Source organism: Athene noctua, chromosome 14 (genome assembly GCF_965140245.1).
Source record: "Athene noctua chromosome 14, bAthNoc1.hap1.1, whole genome shotgun sequence".
In the NCBI taxonomy this organism is placed as follows: Eukaryota; Metazoa; Chordata; class Aves; order Strigiformes; family Strigidae; genus Athene; species Athene noctua.
This window is the reverse complement of record NC_134050.1, coordinates 9,859,257-9,879,505: the sequence shown is the minus strand read 5'-3', so window position 1 is coordinate 9,879,505 and position 20,249 is coordinate 9,859,257. Positions and strand designations below refer to the sequence as shown.

Here is a 20,249-nt window from a genome sequence, read left to right as displayed (position 1 = left end):
ATACCCAGCCCAACTTCATCCAGGAAGAGAGCCACTAGGTCTCCAAGGAGCATACATCAGCTCTCTCCTGAAAACCATCCCCATCCCTTCTCCTTCCTTCACCTCTTAAAAAAACAGGTGGTACACATCTTTGGGCTCTCACAACAATCTAACATCACAACCATTTCAGACTTGAGTTCTTGCAGAAAAAACATTAATTAAAATAAATACTAACCTGGTACCTCCTCACAAAATTTCATTTCAACAATATAAGCAATTTGAAGTTCTGCCACAAACAAGGAAAATCTTATTACCATTAAGGCCACAGTACCTTACAATCTCCTGTGTATCACTCCTCAATAAAGAAGATTACATATCAATCACAGTACTATCACTTAACTTTCTATGAATAGAACACAAACCCCACTTTCAACAGTTCAATATTACTCTAATCTAATAAGTATAATTGATTTATTTTTTTTTTAATGGCAAAAGTTGTTAGCCATTTTGCATACAAAAAAGGATTATCTTCCCTAAAACTTCCCTACTGATTTCCAATTAAGGGACTTCAAAAATTCCCCAGGATACAGCCTAGCAGAGCCATTTTCTTAAGGTCTAATTTAAGAAGCCATGTATTTGTGAAAATTTTACATTTCTGCAAGAAAGAAGTAATCTGCATGACCACACCTTGATTTACAGCATTAATCAATCACAATAGAGCAAAACCAGAATGCTTTTTGCAGGAGACAAGGGGGAGTGAATATCACACTAAGGCCGTGCCAGTTTATCTATTTAATGGTCATATTATTGACAAAACTTCGTTTCCAGAAAACAAAAAATTGCTACTAAGCACCACCAGCAGAATACTGCTGAAACAGCTGTACGGACTAAGCTTAAGTACCGAGTAATGCTGTATCAGTTAATTAAAAAAACCCCACCAAACTACACAGTAAGTTCATACTTCAGTAAGTTACTCTGTTACAATCCAGATAAGGTCTGAAAAAAAAGCAGTTACTCTAAAAACTCAAAGATAATAAACTGCCAAAGTCCTCTTTTATATCACTCACTGTATTTTAGTTCAAGCACAAATTCAGTGAGCTATCTCTTAATACAAAGACTATACTTACAGGTTGTTCCACAAACTGGTTTTTCCTTCCCTTCCAGTAAGTCCCACAGGTGAACAGACGCTTGCTCATACTGCTCATTCAACCTTAAAAAATTAATTAATGGGAGTTAATTTCTTACCAAGTCTTTAAATTACAACAGGACAAACACATCATTAACTGACAATTATAAAGAGAACTACTTTACAGTAAGACTACCTCATGCTCATGTCTCGTTCAGGGTAAACTAGCTTGTAGAACTCATCCAGCATTGTCAGTTCCTCCTCTGTCAGCACAGGTACTCCATTTGATCCTTGTTTCAAGTCGTTGCGCACTTCATCATCACCCAACTTGTCCAAAATAAACTGGAGCTCTAGTACAGTTTTTAAACGCTTCTGTTCAGCTTCTTCTCGCATCAGTTGCTCCCTGCGAGCTGTCTTTTTTATTGTTTTCTGGATCTGTTTAAAAGAAATTTTAAATTGCTGAAACTTGGATTCTGTAGTGAACTCAGGGGAAAAAAACAGATTTGAAATGTCTTATTGATAGAGGTGGATGTTGGTGTTGAACTGCCACTTATCAAACGTTACAGCAGAATAACATGAAATTTAAGTAACTAAAATCAATGCCACAAACCTTGGATCAACTGGATCTTGATCTTATTCTTACTCAAAGCCTGTGCTTCTCTGCATGACTTACAAGCAGTTCAGTCAAGTAACTGCAGTTACCATGTCTAAAGCTTTAGACGCCAATGTGTTATTTGAAACAAGCCCAGCTTGCTGCTCTGCTTCTTTATGAGCTATTCTTTAAACACCAAGTGATTTTGATCTAGATGAAAATGGCAAAAATGTACAAAATTAAGTAATTTTTAAACAAACATTGTGGCTATTTACTACTTCTGGCCTCTATACTCAAGGAGGACTTACAGCCATTAGAAAAGGTACAGAGAAGGGCAACTCAACTGATTAAGGTAACAGAACAGCTACTTTATTAGCAGAGCCCAGGCCCTGGGTTCTTCAATTTGGAGGAGTAAGAGTGATCCAGATTTTTCATACAGGCCGCAAAGGCCAGCAGATAACAAGAACAGAGCAGTTATTCACTGTATTCCACAACAGTAGGAGGCATTCATTGAAACTACTAGGAGATCAGCTTAAAACAGATAAACAAAAGTACTTTTGTTTCTTATACACCATGGGAGGGAACTCATGGAATGTTTTGCCATGGAAGGCTGTGGAGATAGTATCAGCAAATTCAAAAAGGATTTAAACAAATTCTTGGAACATGAGGTTCACAAACAGACACTAAAGGGAACAGGAATGCATCTACTGTCTAACATTCTCAGTTTGAGGATCATGGAGCTGGAAGGGAATGGATGACACATAATCATCAGCCCTGTATTCTGCATAGTACCTTCTACAACTGCTGTCATAATACTGATCTAAATGCATCACTAGTCTGAACCTACAGGATGTTTCTTCCATTCTTACTCTTAATCCAAGCATCTAGCATCCAAAATACTGCTTGCTTAGTTTAAAATTATACAAAAATTTCACCTTTTTCAAAAAATGTAACTTGTAACAGTAGCTTTCTCCCTCTGAAGCATCTGAACTTTTTTAAAAATCAAAGACATATTTTAGGATCAACTGTACAAGAACTAACTCCAGGAAAAACTGCAACCAGTTTGAAAGCAGTGCACCATTACCCCTGGATTCACTTGCTTCTTTTAGCAGTCAGCTGACCAGAGAAATATTTCAGGACAAACTTGTCTGAAGAAGAAAGTTCTTCATTACTAACATTCCATGAACACACATGGAACCCTGATGCAAGAAAAGCAATGAAACAGCTTGGCTTAGAGGCCTACAAATTTACAATCACATCAAATGTAGAAAGCAGTTTATAATGTGAGAGTGCCAATGCCCTTCAAATTATCAGTGTCTGTTCACAAACTAAATACACTCGTTAGACCAGTCTGCTGCACTAACATTGACTACACAATGAATTCTACCAATGTTGCTGCTCTTTCCATAACTCATTAACTCATTAACTGTATTACTGCATTTAGAATCTTCCAGTCCTGTAGGATGGTTTACCCTTTCAGCTTGCCCCAAAATTAGTTCTTCCTTGCAATGATACTGCAGAGGTCTAAAGGACATCTTCATTTGCAGCTCTTGACAAAAAAAATAAAGCAAAGCTGTTCATACAACCAGAATCGTCTACTCGCGTTTTAGAACTTATTCTTGATTACACTTATTTTACACCCTTAATAAAACATCAACCCAAAAGCTGATCTGTTTTACTAGTATTCAATTAACTTATCCTTTACAGGAATAGTATTAATCTTGTTTCATACTGTAGTTTCAGACTATATTTGCAATTACAAATTGCAAGAATCTTGATAAAGGAAGTGCAATGACTTCAGTTGCTGAGACTGTATACCCTGCGGCAATATAAAGAAATGAAAACCCTCAGACACTTGCCAAAGGGAGAAGCAGGCCTATGAAATCAATTTCTATTAAGAAAATGTTACTATTTGCCATCTATAATGTTGCATGACAGGCTTATTCTGTGATCACACTGTTTTCAACAGTTTTGTCAGAAAATTACCACACCGTTTTTGTTCCCATACATTTATGTAGTCCATCAGAAAAATATTTTGGGAATAGTTTTCAGCAAACCTAACACAAACTAGTACACAGTAAAAGAAAACTGTCAAACATGTAAGAAATTATAAGCACCTCATGTCTCTAAACAGAGGCGACTACTGCATCTAGTATCAGTGAAAGAGAGTTTAAAGCCCAAGCGTTAGGATAGCCCACATTGCACTGCTTACTCTTTACTTACGTCTTGGCTCAAAGCCATAAAGCTCCTCTGCAGTTCTTTAGCAAATTCCAGATTATTTGTCACTTCCTGGTATTTTGACACTGCATCCTTGAAAAGAAAAAAAAGAAAAAAAGAAAAAAAGGTGAAAACACAGAAGTAAATCATCACAAATAGAACAAAATACATACTTCCAAAAATTCCCACATTTTTAGTTCCCAAGTGAGATACACCATCCCTGTATGAGACTGCAACAATGTTAAGTAAAATTTTGATTTTCACTGGCCTAAATATTGAAAAAACTTGTCTATGTCTTCAGGGCTTCTGGTTTCCTAGATAACTATGCTAAAGCATATGTATATGTATGTTCACAAGCATGACATACTGGTTTAATGTTTGGCTTTAGCCAGTTTCTGTCAAAAACTAACTTGCAGACCAGAGGAATGGGGGTGAAGAGTAATCTGGCAACTCAGAACTGCTCAAGAGATAAAGGTTTGAGAAGTAATGCAATGTTATCTTGAGTTAGAGCCAAAATCAAAGTGCTATACAGAGCATAATGTTCCCTTCTCCAAAAATCTTTCATTATTTGCTATTTTCTTGAATCTAATATTCTGATTTGCACCAAAGCAATCCAAACTCCTTAACCCACTTTGCAGTACTGAGAAATTACAGAAAATCAAATCGAGGTGAGGAAAAAAAAAAAAAAAATGACTGAGACATTTACAGTCCTGCTGTGACAAAATTAATAATGGATATGTCCTTGGTAAGAACAATTGAGCCAATTTGTTTGAAAAGCAAGGAACATGAACCATACTTGCTTTTTTTTCTTAAGTGTTTCCATTTGTAATAAGCTAAGAAAATTACACAGACACATATTACATAACAGACATATACATTAGGTGATTTACACAGTTCATCATTCTTAGACAATCCGTAGAAGCAGAAGTCCTAAGTGAAAGTAACAAATACTTTCAGCATTTCTCCAACCGAGAAAGATTTTTTCTTTATGAAATGTGGTAGTCAGGCTGTGGCCTTTATAAAACCCAATCATGAGCTTCCTTCCTCAATCTGAAATTTCAGTTACCTTCCCTGCTCATCAAACAGAAAACATCCCATGTTTTTTCACAATATCAAAAATAAAAATACACAGATCAGTGATATTTCAGTTTTCAGTTGGCACAGAAGAACCAAAGTGAAGCCTAGAGAAATGAAAAGATCACATGGAACAACAGAAGCAGCTAATTCTTTTAATTGTGAACAGCTGCAAGAGTTGCAGGGTACATTCTTTTTTTCCCTTCACTTTTTCCAATGTTAAAAATCATCAAGAAAACACTGTTAATTAGTGAGCATCTGGTAATCTCCAAGTACCAATATGCATGTTTGCATCATACAACTGAATTTAATTTCATACTTGCTTTATATTTACTACAAGAGGAAAACGGCTGTTGAGTCAAGCTCTACAATAACCTACTTTAAGAACCAGCCCCAACATGGAGAGAAGCAGCATACATCCACCAAGCCCAGCTTATCTAGAGCGTCACATCTGCTGCACTGATAGCTGTGATATACACATGGACATAGCTTATTTTCAAGAGCCCTTGGTCTAAGCTACATCTCTAACCACACTGCACAATATTTACGAGCTACCACCAAGCGACCAAGCTCCTTAAATTCTCCCTGGGCACATTTTCTGTGAAGAAAATGATCATGTCTACAGAACCTAAAAGGTATCAATTAGTTCTTTCAATAGTCCTAGGTTGTAACGTATGACAAACTTCACCACAGCTTATTTACAACCTAACCTCAACAAGGATAAGGCATTACAACACATTCTCTACCTATTCTTTCAGTTTTTGAGTAAAGAAAAACTGAGATGTTCTAGGCAATAAAAACTGAGGCCAAGTCAGAACTCAGAAACTCTTCGCTTTTAACAAGGTGAAAGGGGAAGTGAAATTCATCCCTCCCTTCCCCATGAAGATCACAAAACAATTTAGCAGAGAACTTCTTAGTAATTTTTTTCTTTTTACCAGTTGATCTTGATTCAGACGTTCTCCCTTGTTCATTCGTTCCTGGTAATCATCAAGTTTGCTCTGAAAAGAAAGAAAAACTCTATTATGAAGAGCCAAAATGAAGTTACTGCTTTTTCTACTTATGCTAACAAAATCAGGTACTGTAATATTACAGTAAACACAGACCATAACACATTACACAAGCATGCAACTGTCATACAGAAATAGTACCCAAGAAAAAAGTGTCTTCTGGATTAAAAAAATGTAAATACTTCTCTGAGAGACAAATACTTTAACCTTGGCTATCACAATACATCTTCATGACTAGTCTTAATTTCTGAGGAAATACACAATCCTGCTAGTGGGGAAACTGCCCTCAATGCACATTTCTTCAGTCCAAACAGAGCTGAACTCAGTTCTGAGTCAGAGCTTAATACCACCGTATCACCACAATACCAAAAATCTGACTGCATAAAAACACTATTAAGATTCAGAACTAATTCTCTGTAGTTGCATCAGTTAACATAGTTTTAAAGATTTTAAAACAGTTTCTCACCCTTTGTGCAAGAATGCCCACCAACACAATTCATATTAATAGCTCTAAAATATTTCTGTTCAAGGGCATTAAGATTTCTTTTCCATAAGGAGAAACTGGAAAAGGAATCATTAGGTTAATTTTCAGCAGGATCAGTTCTCTAATCTGCTTAAATAGAAAACCGTATGAAACACTGACATTAGCCAAAAGCAGGTAAAACATATGCATGTCCAAATGACAAAAGATTCTACAGGCTAGGTAGAAAGGTTCTGACAAAGGAAGCAAAGTCTGTAAGAATAACATACCTTACTACTCAACTAAGTTTTCACCATTTCTGTATTATCATATATGATAGGATTTTTTATGAAAATTGCATGATTTTATTAAAAGAAAGCTATTAAAATTAATCCTTAACCATTATCTTCCCAATCTAGCATAACAACAACATAAAACCATTTCATTTTGAATGTTAGGAGATTTAAAACCCTGATGCAACCATTGTTTCAGAGTTTTTATTTGCCACTGACAGGGTTTTTTTGTTGGTGCTGGTCTTTGATTTTTTACTATTTTTGTTTCAGGACATTTCAGTTAAAATATTTTACTGGTAGTTTTCTAGCTAGTTCAACTTCTATGCTCAATCTCAGACCTTCTGGAAAAATCCAAGTCTGTGAAACAGTTTAACAAGAAAGTTCCTCTTACAAAGTATTTGATGCCCAGCATCACTTACTAAAACACATAACCACTCTTACAAGACTTGGTCTTTTGATGTCACCAACAGTTTATTTCTCTGGAAATCCTATGGGTTGGATATACCAAAACCTTTCAGCATATCTGAGCCAGTAATGGCCTAGGCAAATTCCAATAACTTCCTGAGCATTTCATGCTGGGGACTGACACCAGCAGGGTAACAGTTGTCAAACGCAGCAACCACAGTTCGTGGTAGATTAATAAAATAGCCCTGAAGAGCATTTGGCATATTGGAAATCTACCACAACAGGAAATAAGGTCATTTTACTCTTCCACCTACTAATTTTAGAACAGATGATGACATGGTTGGACAATCACAGAAGTAGTTTTAATGGTTTAAGAGATCATAGCTGAGCTGTGAAGTCAAAAGGGAGGGTAAAGAGCTCAAAGCCAGCCAGGTTAACAGATGCCTCCACTGCTTAAAGTAGCTTAAATCCTACAGAGAATTGGCTTTGCAGACAAAGACATTTTTTAAGGTTCCTATTTGCTTAAATTACTCCCATGCTGCAGATTATAATTCCCTTGGTCACACTGATGCAATCGTTTGTGAGGCTGCACAGTAAATAGACTGCTAATATGAGCCAGTTTAAACAGTGTCCACAAAAATGCCTTAAAAAAAACAGTAATTTCTGTGATCCAGTTTCCAACACAAACCCATAAAGAACAAAAACAGTAAAGCAAGCCAGATAGAACATCAAATTCTAGAACACTACTTAGGTCAACTTTGTTGCAGAAAACATATACGGCCAAATTACACTGAAAAACATTCATAATCCGTTTCGGTGGCTAAGGGCATAAGGGAGGGAAGACACAAAAATACCCTAAATAACTACAATTGTTTCTGCATACTTTTTCCATGCAGCCTTACTTCAGCATGGTTGGTACCTTCAGACGAAGCATATTGCCATAACATACTCAAACACTGCTTAAGTTTTTCTTAAATGGTCAAATATTCTTAGATCTAATGTAAATGCTTTGGTTTTATTCAGCAGCTTATCAACTTAAAAACAAAGGGTACTATGGCTATTTCTAATCATTAGGAATAGAAAAATCACTTTTTCTTCCTTGAAAACATTTGTATCAGAAAGGTAAAAGCAAAAGAAGGAAAGTCCTTTCAGCTGCAATGCAGAGGACAAGCAAATGTGTATTTAGTTGTATGTTATCACAGAGATTTAAAATGCTAAGTAAGCATTTTTCTGTCATCCCAAAGACAGAACCAAATGCTGCATTACATAAAAATACTAAGGAAGCAAAAAGCTTTCTTTTTCATCTGTACTGTCAACTAACAGCAACCTAAGAGCAGCATTAGTGCTGTAAAATAACTGCAGTAAAATTCCTGCTTAGCAACCTACTGCAGTGTCTGCAAGATTTTCTTAATTCTACCCCACCTTACACAACTTCATCCTCACTCATCATGGACATAGATCTTGAAGCATAAAAGCTAAAGCAGCAGAGGGGAAAAAAAAAATCAAGTGCAAAGTGAGCACATAAATTGTCTATTAAACAGCTCATGAGTCAGCAGAGCCCGGTTCTGCAGACAGCAAGCCACCGTGCTTCAGCTCCTTTTCCACTGACAGACCTGAAGTATTTTGGAGTTTCCTAAGAGAAAAGCACTACCTATAGGCTATGGGGAGGGGAGGCAGTGGGGAGGTGGTGGTGTTCATTGCTTAAGTATGCCCTAGATTTTATTTTAATAGGAATCCAAAATTGAATTACTTTATTATGGTAACAGATAATTCCCCTCACACTCAAGTTCTCATTACCTCCTCTGAATTGCCTCTAAAATGTCATCCTGAAGTGAAAAAAAAAAAATGCAGTTACATTACATTAGCTTCAAAAACAATACTGGTTTTAAAAATGCCTGACCACTCAGCTGTGCTGTTACAGTCATTTACAGTGCTATGCTATAAACTGGATCACTGGAATGATCTGATTAAAAATAACCCCTAAAAAAAGGGGGCCAGGAGCAGGAGGGAGGCACTATATTTAACCAGATAATTTCAATGGCATGGTTTATACCAGTTACAGCCACACAAGTGTGTATGACAAGCTGCAAGGTGAAAGGGGAGAAGGTAACCTCTTCAACCAACTGAAGTAAACATTTTGTAAAGCACACTTCACTACAAGCAAAGAAGAGGTGGAGGGGACTACTGCAAGTCTGTTTTCTTAGATATCTCAAAAATTGCATGTATTTTTTTTTTAACACATTCAAGCAATTAAGATAATCCAAAATTTAAAATATCTGCCTAATAAATTTTGCACTGAAGCAAAAGAAAAGCCAAGTTACAAAACAGTTTATTGACCTGTTCTACATTTGCACACTGTAATTTATCTGCCCTTCCACCATCATCTCCACACCCATTCACCAGTTTAACTTCTCAGAAAAGACTGCCCGGAAATAATTAAAAAATAAAAATCAGTCTTCCCACTTCCTCAAAAAGCAATCGAAAAGGAAAAACACTTAAAACTGTATCAATTTAATGAGACATGGAAGTTCGGAACCTCTCAAAAACCACCACAGCTCTCACATTCACTGTCTGGGTACACTTCCTATTATACAGACACAGAATAAATCCCAGGAAGCTGTTTCAGTCCTGAGTTATATATAGCCAAGAAGATGTAATGAAACATTAACATCAATACTCTGGAACACAAACCGCTTACGGGTCTTCTGTTTAAACTGAATTTATTTTTGAAATAACAGTTGTAAATATTCTTGCGTTTTTTCCCCTGAAGTCTGGTAAGTCTGACAGTTTAGAAATAAGTATCTCACGCTGTGTGAGTGACAGACACAGCAATTCTGAGACCGCAGTCTTGCACAGAGGACACTGATCACAAAAAGGGTGTTCTCCTACTCACCACACGTCCTTGAGCCTTCCTACAGGCCAACAAGGGCAGTGACATGGCCAGACTGACACCTGGGTCAGCAGCCTGATCCAACCAAACACACAGAGAGATGCAAAAACAGCTAGGAGCAGGACCCATTCCTTCCCAAAGAAATGCAGAACTGATGGGTATGTGCAATTTTGAAAATGTAAACCTTTCAAACTCTTCATTAGTTGACTAGAGAGGGGAAAAAAAAAAAAAATCTCTTCCCAAATCACCACACAGTATTTCCTACAGAAACACTATCAATCTACCAGTAAGCTGACTACACTGCAAGAGACCTAGATTTTGTTCTACACATCATCTATGATCAAAAGGAGTTACGACAGCAAGCGAATTCTACAACCACCACAAACTGGGCTCTCCCAACACATTCCGTTAGTTTTTTTCCTAAACAAAAAGGAAAAGCATCAACAAAACATCAAAGCAGCATCTGAAAAACTTAAATAACTAGATCTTTCACAGCTTGTAGGACTTGATATATCCAGTTAACAGAACTTGCTATAAGAAATAACCCCTACGCTACATAAAACAAAACAAACTGAAACCATAAAGTACCAAACACCACAAAATTTCAAAGATAAACCTGCTTGCTTTTTAAGATAAAGCTTGGTTAACCAAAACTGCTATGAAGAGAGGTTCCAAAGAAAGATTCAGGTTTTCAATACACAGTTTCAAATTAATTTTACAATTTCTTGGTTTCAAAATCATGTTCAATCTCCAAACATAAATTTGAAACCAAGCTTCACAAGGAGAGTTTCTGGAGACACTCAGAAGCCTTGGAACATCCAAGTGGCCCAAATAATGGTGCAGAGACACTTAAGAGTGCTGCTACTAACGGGGAACTTGAAGCGTGGCACTTCCCTGCTATCATTAGCTGCACCTACAAGAATAGAAAACTGATCTCAGCTTTCACTACAGGTTTGTAACTGTTTCCTATGGGAAATCCAACATTTTATTGAACCAAGTCAGATCAACTTGAAATATCCATCTACTGTTCCAGTGAAAATTCTTGTGTAATAATGACAGGGGCACTTTTTAAGCATTCATTTTTCAACCCAGTCAGGATTACACTTATTTGGAAATTCAGACAGGCTGATAAAGCGATAGCATCTTAAGTTACCAGCTACAGCTAAAATGTGCCATCTTTCTAACCGTATACATCAAGCTCAAGTCCTGCCAAGTAGTTGAAGGTAACATTCTTACTTCATATTTACAGTTGCCCAAGAGTAATCTTTGTGACCACCTTAAATATCTTAAATCATGTGTTAGCAAATATTTTGTCCCTCTGAAAGAACATTTGGTTTTAAAAACTGTTTTTTACATAGCTCATGCTGTATTACACAAATTGAAAGCAAAAGTAACTTTTTTTTATTATTTGTTGTTGTGTCAAGACACAAGTTTGATCTACATTCAATTGGCTTAATTTGGAAAGGCTTTTCCCTCTAAAAAAACAAAAAGCAGAAGGGGCAGGGAGAAAATGCAGGTCTTACTGAAGCATCTTCTCCTAGGGAACCTGGAGAGCTAGTAGGATTCTAACCTCAGGCAGCTAACAAAAACCTAGATGAGTTCACGCAACTTCTAAATTAACTAAGCTTGTCAACATATACTCAAGTTGCATGTCTGAAAGTCTTGTAGAGAAAATACCTCTTCAATTACCCCCTCCCGTGCACACACAAGTATCTACTCATCTAAACATACAAAGAAAACAGGACAGCATTCCTATTATTTCCAAATATGAAGAGATGAAGAGAATACAGACATTTTCAGGCCATGTTTTCTCATGCATTTATGAACAGCAATTCAGTTTACCCTAGTCCCTTTTAAGACAATAGTCGTTCTTTCAAACAATGAGGTTAGGAAGAGAAAATTAAAGTGTAACTAATAATCTAGTATTTCTAGTTTATACAAAACCATTCAAAATAGTATAGAACTAAGTTATAAATACTATGATTTGAAATTGTGCACTGTATTTTGATGGTCACATTATTTTACCCTCTGAGTTTAGAAGGAAACATGACACTAAACAATTTACTTCAAAATTTCCAATTTCTTCATGACTTTTCCTCAACTAAAGGCTACACACACCATTTAAAAATCTAAGATTGTACCTTTACAGAGCTTATTTTTCTATCTTAGAAGCACGTTTATAAGTTTATTTTTATATTCATTCTCAAATACAAAGCTATCAAAATCATCTCTACTGGTCTTCATTATCAGTTTCTGACAAAAAGGATTACATGTTCAACTAAGCACAAGTTTTCAGTGATATTTACTGGATTTTTCACCCACTCCTGCCTCTGCAGTACTCAGTACACTATTTTACTTTTTGGATGGTTTAAAAAAAATTCTCATCAAAAGATTCAAAAATCAAGGAAAATGAAGGCATTTGTGCACCTAAGTAAACTTATCAAGTAATAAAATAAAAATACCAGCACCCATGTGTACTTCGTTTTCAGGACCCTAAGCATGCAGTGCTTTATTAAAGAATGTTGATTTACTGAAGTACTGTTGATTCCCCCACCAAGGGAGAGGCTCAAGCCTGCTAATTATTAATTCTGCTTTAATGCACCAAGAACAATTTAACTCATGACTTCTATAGTGTTTACATGAGTCCTACCTCATTAAGTTTCAGAACTTCTACAGCCTGTTAAGACTTAAATCTTTGAACTAATTCATCAGTGTGAGAGCACACCTAGCTTTTCTTTTTGAAAACCTAGCCTCTGCCTTTTTTTAAGCTCACACTACCTAGCAGAGTGCCCCAAAAAGAGATACTTTAAGTAATTTTAAGAGAACATCTTTCAACAGAAGCCATTTCCAGAAAAAAGGCACCTCATCACCTCTATTCACTCGCTATGACACCAGTTACAGTGAGTAGTAACAGCAGCCAGAGATAAACAAAAAAACACCTTCATGAGACCAGTATCACCAATTTTCACCCTCTTCTGCCAGAATAATTGCCTCCGACATATCTAACTTAAGATACTATGAAAGTTGACCAGAAGTCCATTCAAATAGAATGGAATGGCTAAGTCAAGTGTATATTAGGTATATATTATTTATTTGTAAATAAAAACACTACTAGAAAGGAAAGCTGACCAGCACACCATTAAGAGTGTGCTTATCCTCTTTATTACTTCAAAATACAGAATAGATAAGAATGTTCACCTGCTAATTTTAAGTTTGAAAATACACATTTTGAACACCATTGAAAAATATTTTTAGAGAATATATGTTAAATACAACAGTCATTTCAGGCCATTTCATTTTATTGAAACTAGAGATGTACAGCAAGATCTGCATTCTTTCTCAAGTTGAGGACCAGTGTTCTTGTATACCCACACATTCGTACGTATTAATGACAAGTTTAAGACAGACATCTTGTCCTACCTATACACGACAGTATTCAGACGAGGATCAAGAAAATATCCTCTGATTCTAAAAGTTATCTAAAAGCTCCCTGGCATGCTGCTTTTCATTGTTAAAAACCAGGAAAATCCAACACCCATTTTTTAAGTGGTAAACTACACTGCGCACTATGTACAGGTAAAGCACAGCTTGTTTCATTTACAACTCACCTGTACAGACTAATTTACTGCTAATATATCCCTCTTAATACAAATAAGGAATACTAGTCTAGACTACTACGATCTAAAGGGCTAGTTAAAATAGAATTAATACAAGAGTAATGGTGCCTATTTACTTCTAAGAGCAAAAACAGATTTAGGGCTTCAACATAGACATAATCTTCTAGTATTCCCTAATTTTAGCTTAGTAATACGGTGTTTCGATACAAGACTTTAGGCTACATGTACGTTAGTCTTTTTCTGAGGGACACCTCATGCTCTGTAGGTTGGAAAGCCCTGCGAGGCTCATTTAATCCAGCAACACCGAGCCAGTGCCACATAAACCGTAAGTAACCACGACACCCTTTTTCTCTTCTGTCACAACTCGAACTGATCAAGGACCACGGATTTAGTAGCTGCTATTTCTAAAAATAACCTCTTAAAGGCCGCTTCCAGCTGACCTAAGACTCCCAAAGGGGTGAGCTTAGGGCGATGAAAAACGAGAAAGGAAAAAAAATCCCTGGGTGGGGTGGCCGGCGGCCCCCGGCTTTGTGCAGGCTGCTCGCACAATGCAGTTCCGCCGGAGAGGCTGAGGCTGCCTCCGCCGCCGCCATGTTAGTTCCCGCTTCCATGTGCACGGGCTGAGGGGAGCCCGCCGCGCCGCAGCCTCTCGCCGCCCCGGGCCGGGGAGGGGGAGAGCGACGGCGGCGGGAAGGGGAAAGGGAGAGGGAGGGGGGGAAGAAGGGAAATGGGGGGCGGCCGTTCCCTGCGGTGAGGCGAGAGCGGGGCTGGGCAAGGCCCCGCCGAGGGAAACAAAAGGCGGAAGGGAGGGGGAAGGGAGCCGCGCCGCCGAGGGGTCTCGCCGGGAGCGAGGAGGGGCTGCGGCCCGCGGGGCTGGAGGGGGACGGCAGCCACGACCCCTCCGAGCTCTGCCCTCCGCCGCTGCCGCACGGCGGGGGTTGGGGGGGGGGGGGGGAGGTGACGCGCACGGCGGACTCCTGGGGCCGCGGGAGAGGGCAGCCGACAGAAAGGGCCGGGGGACCCCCCGACAAGGGAAGGGGAAAGACCGGGAAAGAGGCGCTCGCCCTTCTGGAACCTTCCAGCGGGCGGCCCCTGGGGGCGACGCCGGGAACAACCCGCGCAGGCCGCAGGCTCCTTCGCCCAAGGAGCAGGAGGGCACGGCCGAGGGGACCGGCTGCCGTCTCGCCAACACAAGGAAGAGGAAGGAAAACAGGACGGGACGGCTGAACGTCCCTTGAGACGGCCCGACGCTGGGGACGAGGCTCGCCAGAAAGCTGGGGTGTCCCGGGGAGAGGGCGAGGAGGGTGGGCGACTGAGGGGCCCGGGGCCCACCCTCGGGGCGGGGAGGGGGGGGGGGTAGGGTCAGCCCGCGGCCGCCGGCCGAGGGGGACAGGAGAGCACCTTTTTCTTCTCCAGGTTGCGCAGCTTTTTGTCGATCACTCCCAGGATCTGCTTCATGGCCTCGGTCTGCACCGAAGTGATGCTGCCACCCGATGCCTGCGGGGTGGCGGCCGCTGCCGCCGGGGCAGCCTCACCGCCCGGGCCCGCTTTCCCGCTGCTGCTCGCCATAGTGCTGTTGGTAGCCGAGGGCATCTCTGTGAGCGAGAGAGAGAGAGAGCGCGGAGAGAGCGAGGGCGCGTTACGGGGGAACGGGCCGCCGGAGGGGACACGCGGGAGGGCGGGCGCGCACACGGCCGCTTCCCCACGCCCAGGGCGCGCGCGCGCCCGCGCCAAAAAGCCGCACCTGCCGGCGCGCGCGCGCCCCCCCCTTTCCCTTCAGCGAATTGACTGGGGGCGCGCGCGCGCGCGCGGCGGTCACGTGAGCGGAGCAGCCTCCCGCCGCCCAACGGCGCCCGCCCCAGCCAACGGTCATCGCCCGAGCTCCACCCCGTCCCGCCGGTGTCCGGAGGGGCCCTCGCCACCCTCCTCACCGTGTGCGTGAGTGGCCCGGGGGAAGGGAGGGGGGGCGGAACTCGGTGCGCTGCGCTCTCGCTCTAGGAATGGCCGCCTCAGCCGACTCCGGCCCCGCCGCCCGCGCTGCTCCTGCGACCGCTGCACCGCGCCACTGAGGGAGAGAGCGGGGGCGCGCACGCCAGCGCGTAAGGCAAGGCGGCCCGGGAGCGAGCGGCGCGGGGTCCTCGCTGCTCGAGTCTGCCCGCCGAGAACGCCTGAGCCCGCCCGCCAGCGCGCTGCGGCGCCGGCCCTGCCCAGGCGGAGGGAGGCGCCTCCCAGCCGCGGCGCCGGCTGGCGGCTCCGTGCCGGCGGGTCTTTCAGGCGCGCGCCAGGCGCCTAAGCGCCAGACACAATAGGCAGGCGGGGCACCCTGCCCCGAGCCCCCGCCCGCCGCAGGGCCCCGCACCGGGCCGGGACCCGCCGTGGGGAGGGTGGGGCCGGCTCGGCTCGGCTCTCCGCACCACCCCCGCGTAGAACAACCGGCTACTTCTGACTGCCCCTGAGGAGCGGGGCGCTGCCGGGCCCCGCCTCGCTGAGGCGGTGGGTCTGAGGTGGCGGGGGGTCTCCCCGCAGCGGAGCTTGTTACACCGCTCCCGCCTTCCCGCCAGCGAGGCTGTTCCCGGTATAAGCGGGACTCCCGAAACATGTTTTCTGCCTATTCGTGCCTTTAAGGCATGTCCCTAAAACTGTGGGAGGGTTCCGGAGAGGTGGCGTGCCACAGGTGTAATTGGGCCTTAATAGCGGCGTTTCACTCACTGGAAACAGTTGCTTCATTTGTCTTATGTACTGGGACTTGTGATAGAGGTACCCGCACCCCTCCAGATACAATCCTTGAACACTACATAACATTTTGATCTTAGTTTTACACCTTTCTGTTAGCCACAGGTGCCCTGCATCTAGGTAGCACTTGCTGAACCTTTACTTCTATGCTGACAGCAAATAATTACTTCGGTATTAATTCAACGACACTGTACTGAAATAACATCAGGTTTTCTGTGAAGTAAAGAAGGCATAGTATTCATTCAAAGATTTCCTTAGGTACAGCTTGAAAATTAAATGTCACTGCCTTCAGTAGACTGAAGTTGCTAAATGGGATAACATTAATAACGGATAGAAGACTTTGGGAATATAAGACTGAAAATTTTAATTCCCAGTAATTGCCAATTTGAGATAGAATTTTTGGTTGCAATACCAGTTCAAGATTATATTTTTGCTACTGCTTTTTAAAGCTGAATTTTTGTTTGATCTGTTCAATCGTGGATCAGCACAATGCATTACAGACACAAGAAAGAGCGCTGTTTCCTAAATAGTTGGGCCAACCTGATGGTTCTCCTCCACCAAAAGAGAGATGTCTCCTTACCCTTCCTCATCCTCATCCCTGCACACAAGCACACAGTCTTTGCCCTTGTTTCCATTCTGAATCTTGCTTCCCAGGAGTTAAGTTGATAATCCAGCAAGTAACTTCTTTCTTTGACTCATGTTGTAGCAGTTAATTTTGAATGGTCAGATTTTTTCCTTCATTCCATCTGTAAATATTGCTTCTTATGCTTCTACTTTTTGTGTATGCCTGCATTTTCTGTAGCAGCTCAATGCTTTGTCATTTTATATTAGACTATTTGCTTTCCAAATCACCTCTTTTTGCATAATAGGTTATAAATCAAGTATAATAAATCACCCAACCCAATTATTTCAATAATGAATAAATGAAGTATAAGAGAAATATCTTCAAATATTGAAAATATTTGAAGTTTTTCACTATTGACCAAGAATATTTTGTTAATACCATTATATTTACAAGATTCAATTTTTATGCATTTACTTCTCTAAGCCCCTTACACAGGGGTTGAAATTACCTTTTTCCCCCAAGTCAAATGCAGGGTTTTTGTGAAAATATGAGCACATTGAGGCTTATTGACCGCAAAATATAACACTTTAAAATAATATGGAATTGTTTCATCTATTCCTATTCATTTCTCCTTTTTATTATGTTGCCATTGCAATTCTGCGTAAGCTCTGTGCACTCAACAGCTTAGGGAAGTATTTCAGCCAAGTCATAGGATCTGAATATAGTTTGTACTCAAAACCTGCATTGCTGAAGAGCTAAAAAAAATCTGCAATAACAGAAAAATCAGAGCTGGTGGGAAAATTGATGACAATAAATTAAGAATACATGTTGGACCAGAATAAAGCCCTGATCTTGTCCACCAACAGGAGATACTTATTCTTCATGGGAAAGTGTAACACAAAATAGCAAATATTCATGGTCACAAAAAAAAAAAAAAAAAGTTAAAAATACTGCTCCTGAGAGCAGTTATTACATGAGATTACATGAGCAATAATTACATGACAATTACTACATCAAAGCTCTCCATAATTACACTGGGTGTCTTTTTGGTTAGCCAAAGATGGAACTGAGACTACTGCTAAGTTTACATGTTAAAGCATAAGTAACTATAAGCAAAGCATTAAGCACTTACCTTACACAGGGACTGCAGAAAGAGGACTTTAATATTATATTTAGAAAAAAGGCTTGTTAATTTAGCATGGGATAATCCTTACTAAATTAATTTATCAGATTCTCACTATAACACAGCAGCTTTGTACCAAAAATCTCTGTCACTGTTGTATTATAGCATAATTCACTGTCAGTACTATGCTGCAGTCGCTCTGTGGAGGCTCCATAGCAGATCTCTGGACCCTTCAGCAGTCTCTTGGAGGAGCCTGGGAACAGCTGAAGTACATGTGGTCCCCTAGTCTGCATCAAATTTACAAGTAAAACTTCTGTACTTCCAAAATTCACTTGAAAATAACTTTCACACAAACAAACTGTACTGTATAGTTGATCTCGAGTCTGAAGATCTCTCTTAATACTTAATGTAGTTTTAGGCAGGTCATGCTGTCACATATTCATCTGCCTCTTTGGTACCATTCCTCAAAAAACAGTGACTACAAATTTGTCATACTTCTGCATCAACAATATTGATCATCAATGCCTGATAGAGAAAACCCTACATAAGAATTCCCCACTGTCAAGGAAGAGACTCTTTCCTTTAAGAAAGCGTTGAACCACTTCTGATACGTGAGTAAGCTTTATCCTGGCAACTTCTAGCATGACAAATTTGTAATTAGCATGTGGGTCTCAACCTTTACATTTCTTAGAGATAAATACCCCCTTACTTACCATGTGTGGTATGATCTCCCTGTAAATCTGGATTTGGGTCTCTTTGACTTCTTTGATGTTACTAGCTGGTTGAAATCACACTTCAGCATAATTACGGTGCAGATTAAATCTTATTTGTAGGGAGCTGGCGTTGTATTCTCATGTTTGTGAGCTATGTAAATGAAGGTCAGCTCTGGAGCTGCTGATTTTGGAGTCACATTTGTTTAGTCACCATAGAAAGGCAAGAAAGTAGAGAACATCCCCCAGCATATGCAGCACTTCCACAAACATGAGCCTTTAGACCACAAAATTTCTCAAGACGAGGGTGGCCTCCACCTCCCTGCAGGCGGTGTGGGGACCCAGATTTAGGAGACACAGCTTTTCTCTTCATGTTCCAGAGACACATCTCCCATGCTAAATTTCTCTGGGTTTTTATTCATCATCATTTTACATCAGCTGTAATTGGAAAGTCTGAATACACCTTTTGTGTCTGTTTCTCAGTTTCCAGCCCTCAGAAGGACAAAGCCAGAGATAGATGTATTTAAAAGATAACACAACTGGGCAGTTACACACCAAAAAAAAGAAGATTGAGGGGAAGAAGGTCTTATTGGTGTAATCAGGGCTCAACTGTTGTATAAATATTCTGTGGGGACATAGAGCCTCACTGAAGTACTGTCTCAGGCAGGGTTTTTCTGATCCTCCTTTATATGACTTTTGTTACCCCTGACACACAATTCCCAGCCCTTCCCATTGCAGATTTCCTCCCTTTGCCCACTTACTCAGGGAGTTTTGACCAAGCCAAGCCTTGCTGCTTCCTCTCGGAAAAATCCTACAGGGATGTACTACTAGTCCCCAGCCCCATTGTTCTTTCTCCAGGTAAAAAAAAAAAAAAAAAAAAAAAAGATTGCTGATTGCTTTTCCCCAGTGTCCTAAGAGCTGCTTGCAAGCAAGAGTGAGGGTTCATATTATTCCTTGTGAGCTCCAAGGATGAGCTGTATCTCCTGTCAGCTCTGCCTTGTTCTGACCATTCCTATGTAGGCAATCAAAGCAGGCAAATGGAGACACGCTCCTGTCTCCCCAAACCTGGTACCCCAGTCCTGTCTCCTTCCTTCCTTCTTCTTGTTGCCCACTTTTCCAAATCAGCAACCAGTCCTACATCTCACCAGCCTTCCCACCCTGTTGCTGTGTTCTCTGCTTCCCCAAACCAGGAACTCTGGCCCACAGTGCATAGTGTTTTCTCCTTAACTGCCACGTCTGCTCCCTGTTCAAACTCAGAATTATTCTGAACAATAAATAACTTCGATTTATTCTGTGTTGGGTTTTTTTCAGTAGAATCCGTAAAACTAAAATTAAATTTCCCTTCTTGCACATTATCACAGTCATCTCACAGATCCCTGACTGATCTCATTGAATGTTAGGAGACTTCAGAAGTCGCTGAGAACACAACAGTAAAAACAGGGATAGAGATAATCACAG

At 40.9% G+C, this 20,249-nt stretch overlaps 1 protein-coding gene across 2 annotated transcripts in view; it reads right to left on the bottom strand.

Moving 5' to 3' along the window:
* The window catches only part of CAPRIN1 (cell cycle associated protein 1), a 39,970-nt gene extending 24,209 nt beyond the window's left edge, over positions 1–15,761 (bottom strand). For both annotated transcript variants that reach the window (XM_074918718.1, XM_074918719.1), the window contains exons 1-6: positions 15,592–15,761; positions 15,062–15,255; positions 5,924–5,986; positions 3,921–4,007; positions 1,302–1,540; positions 1,107–1,189 (exon numbers count right to left, since the gene is read on the bottom strand). In XM_074918718.1, the coding sequence (XP_074774819.1) occupies positions 1,107–1,189; positions 1,302–1,540; positions 3,921–4,007; positions 5,924–5,986; positions 15,062–15,253 (664 nt within the window). In that variant the 5' untranslated portion in view covers positions 15,254–15,255; positions 15,592–15,761. The remainder of the gene's footprint in view (positions 1–1,106; positions 1,190–1,301; positions 1,541–3,920; positions 4,008–5,923; positions 5,987–15,061; positions 15,256–15,591) is intronic.
* Between the last annotated feature and the right edge of the window lie 4,488 nt (positions 15,762–20,249).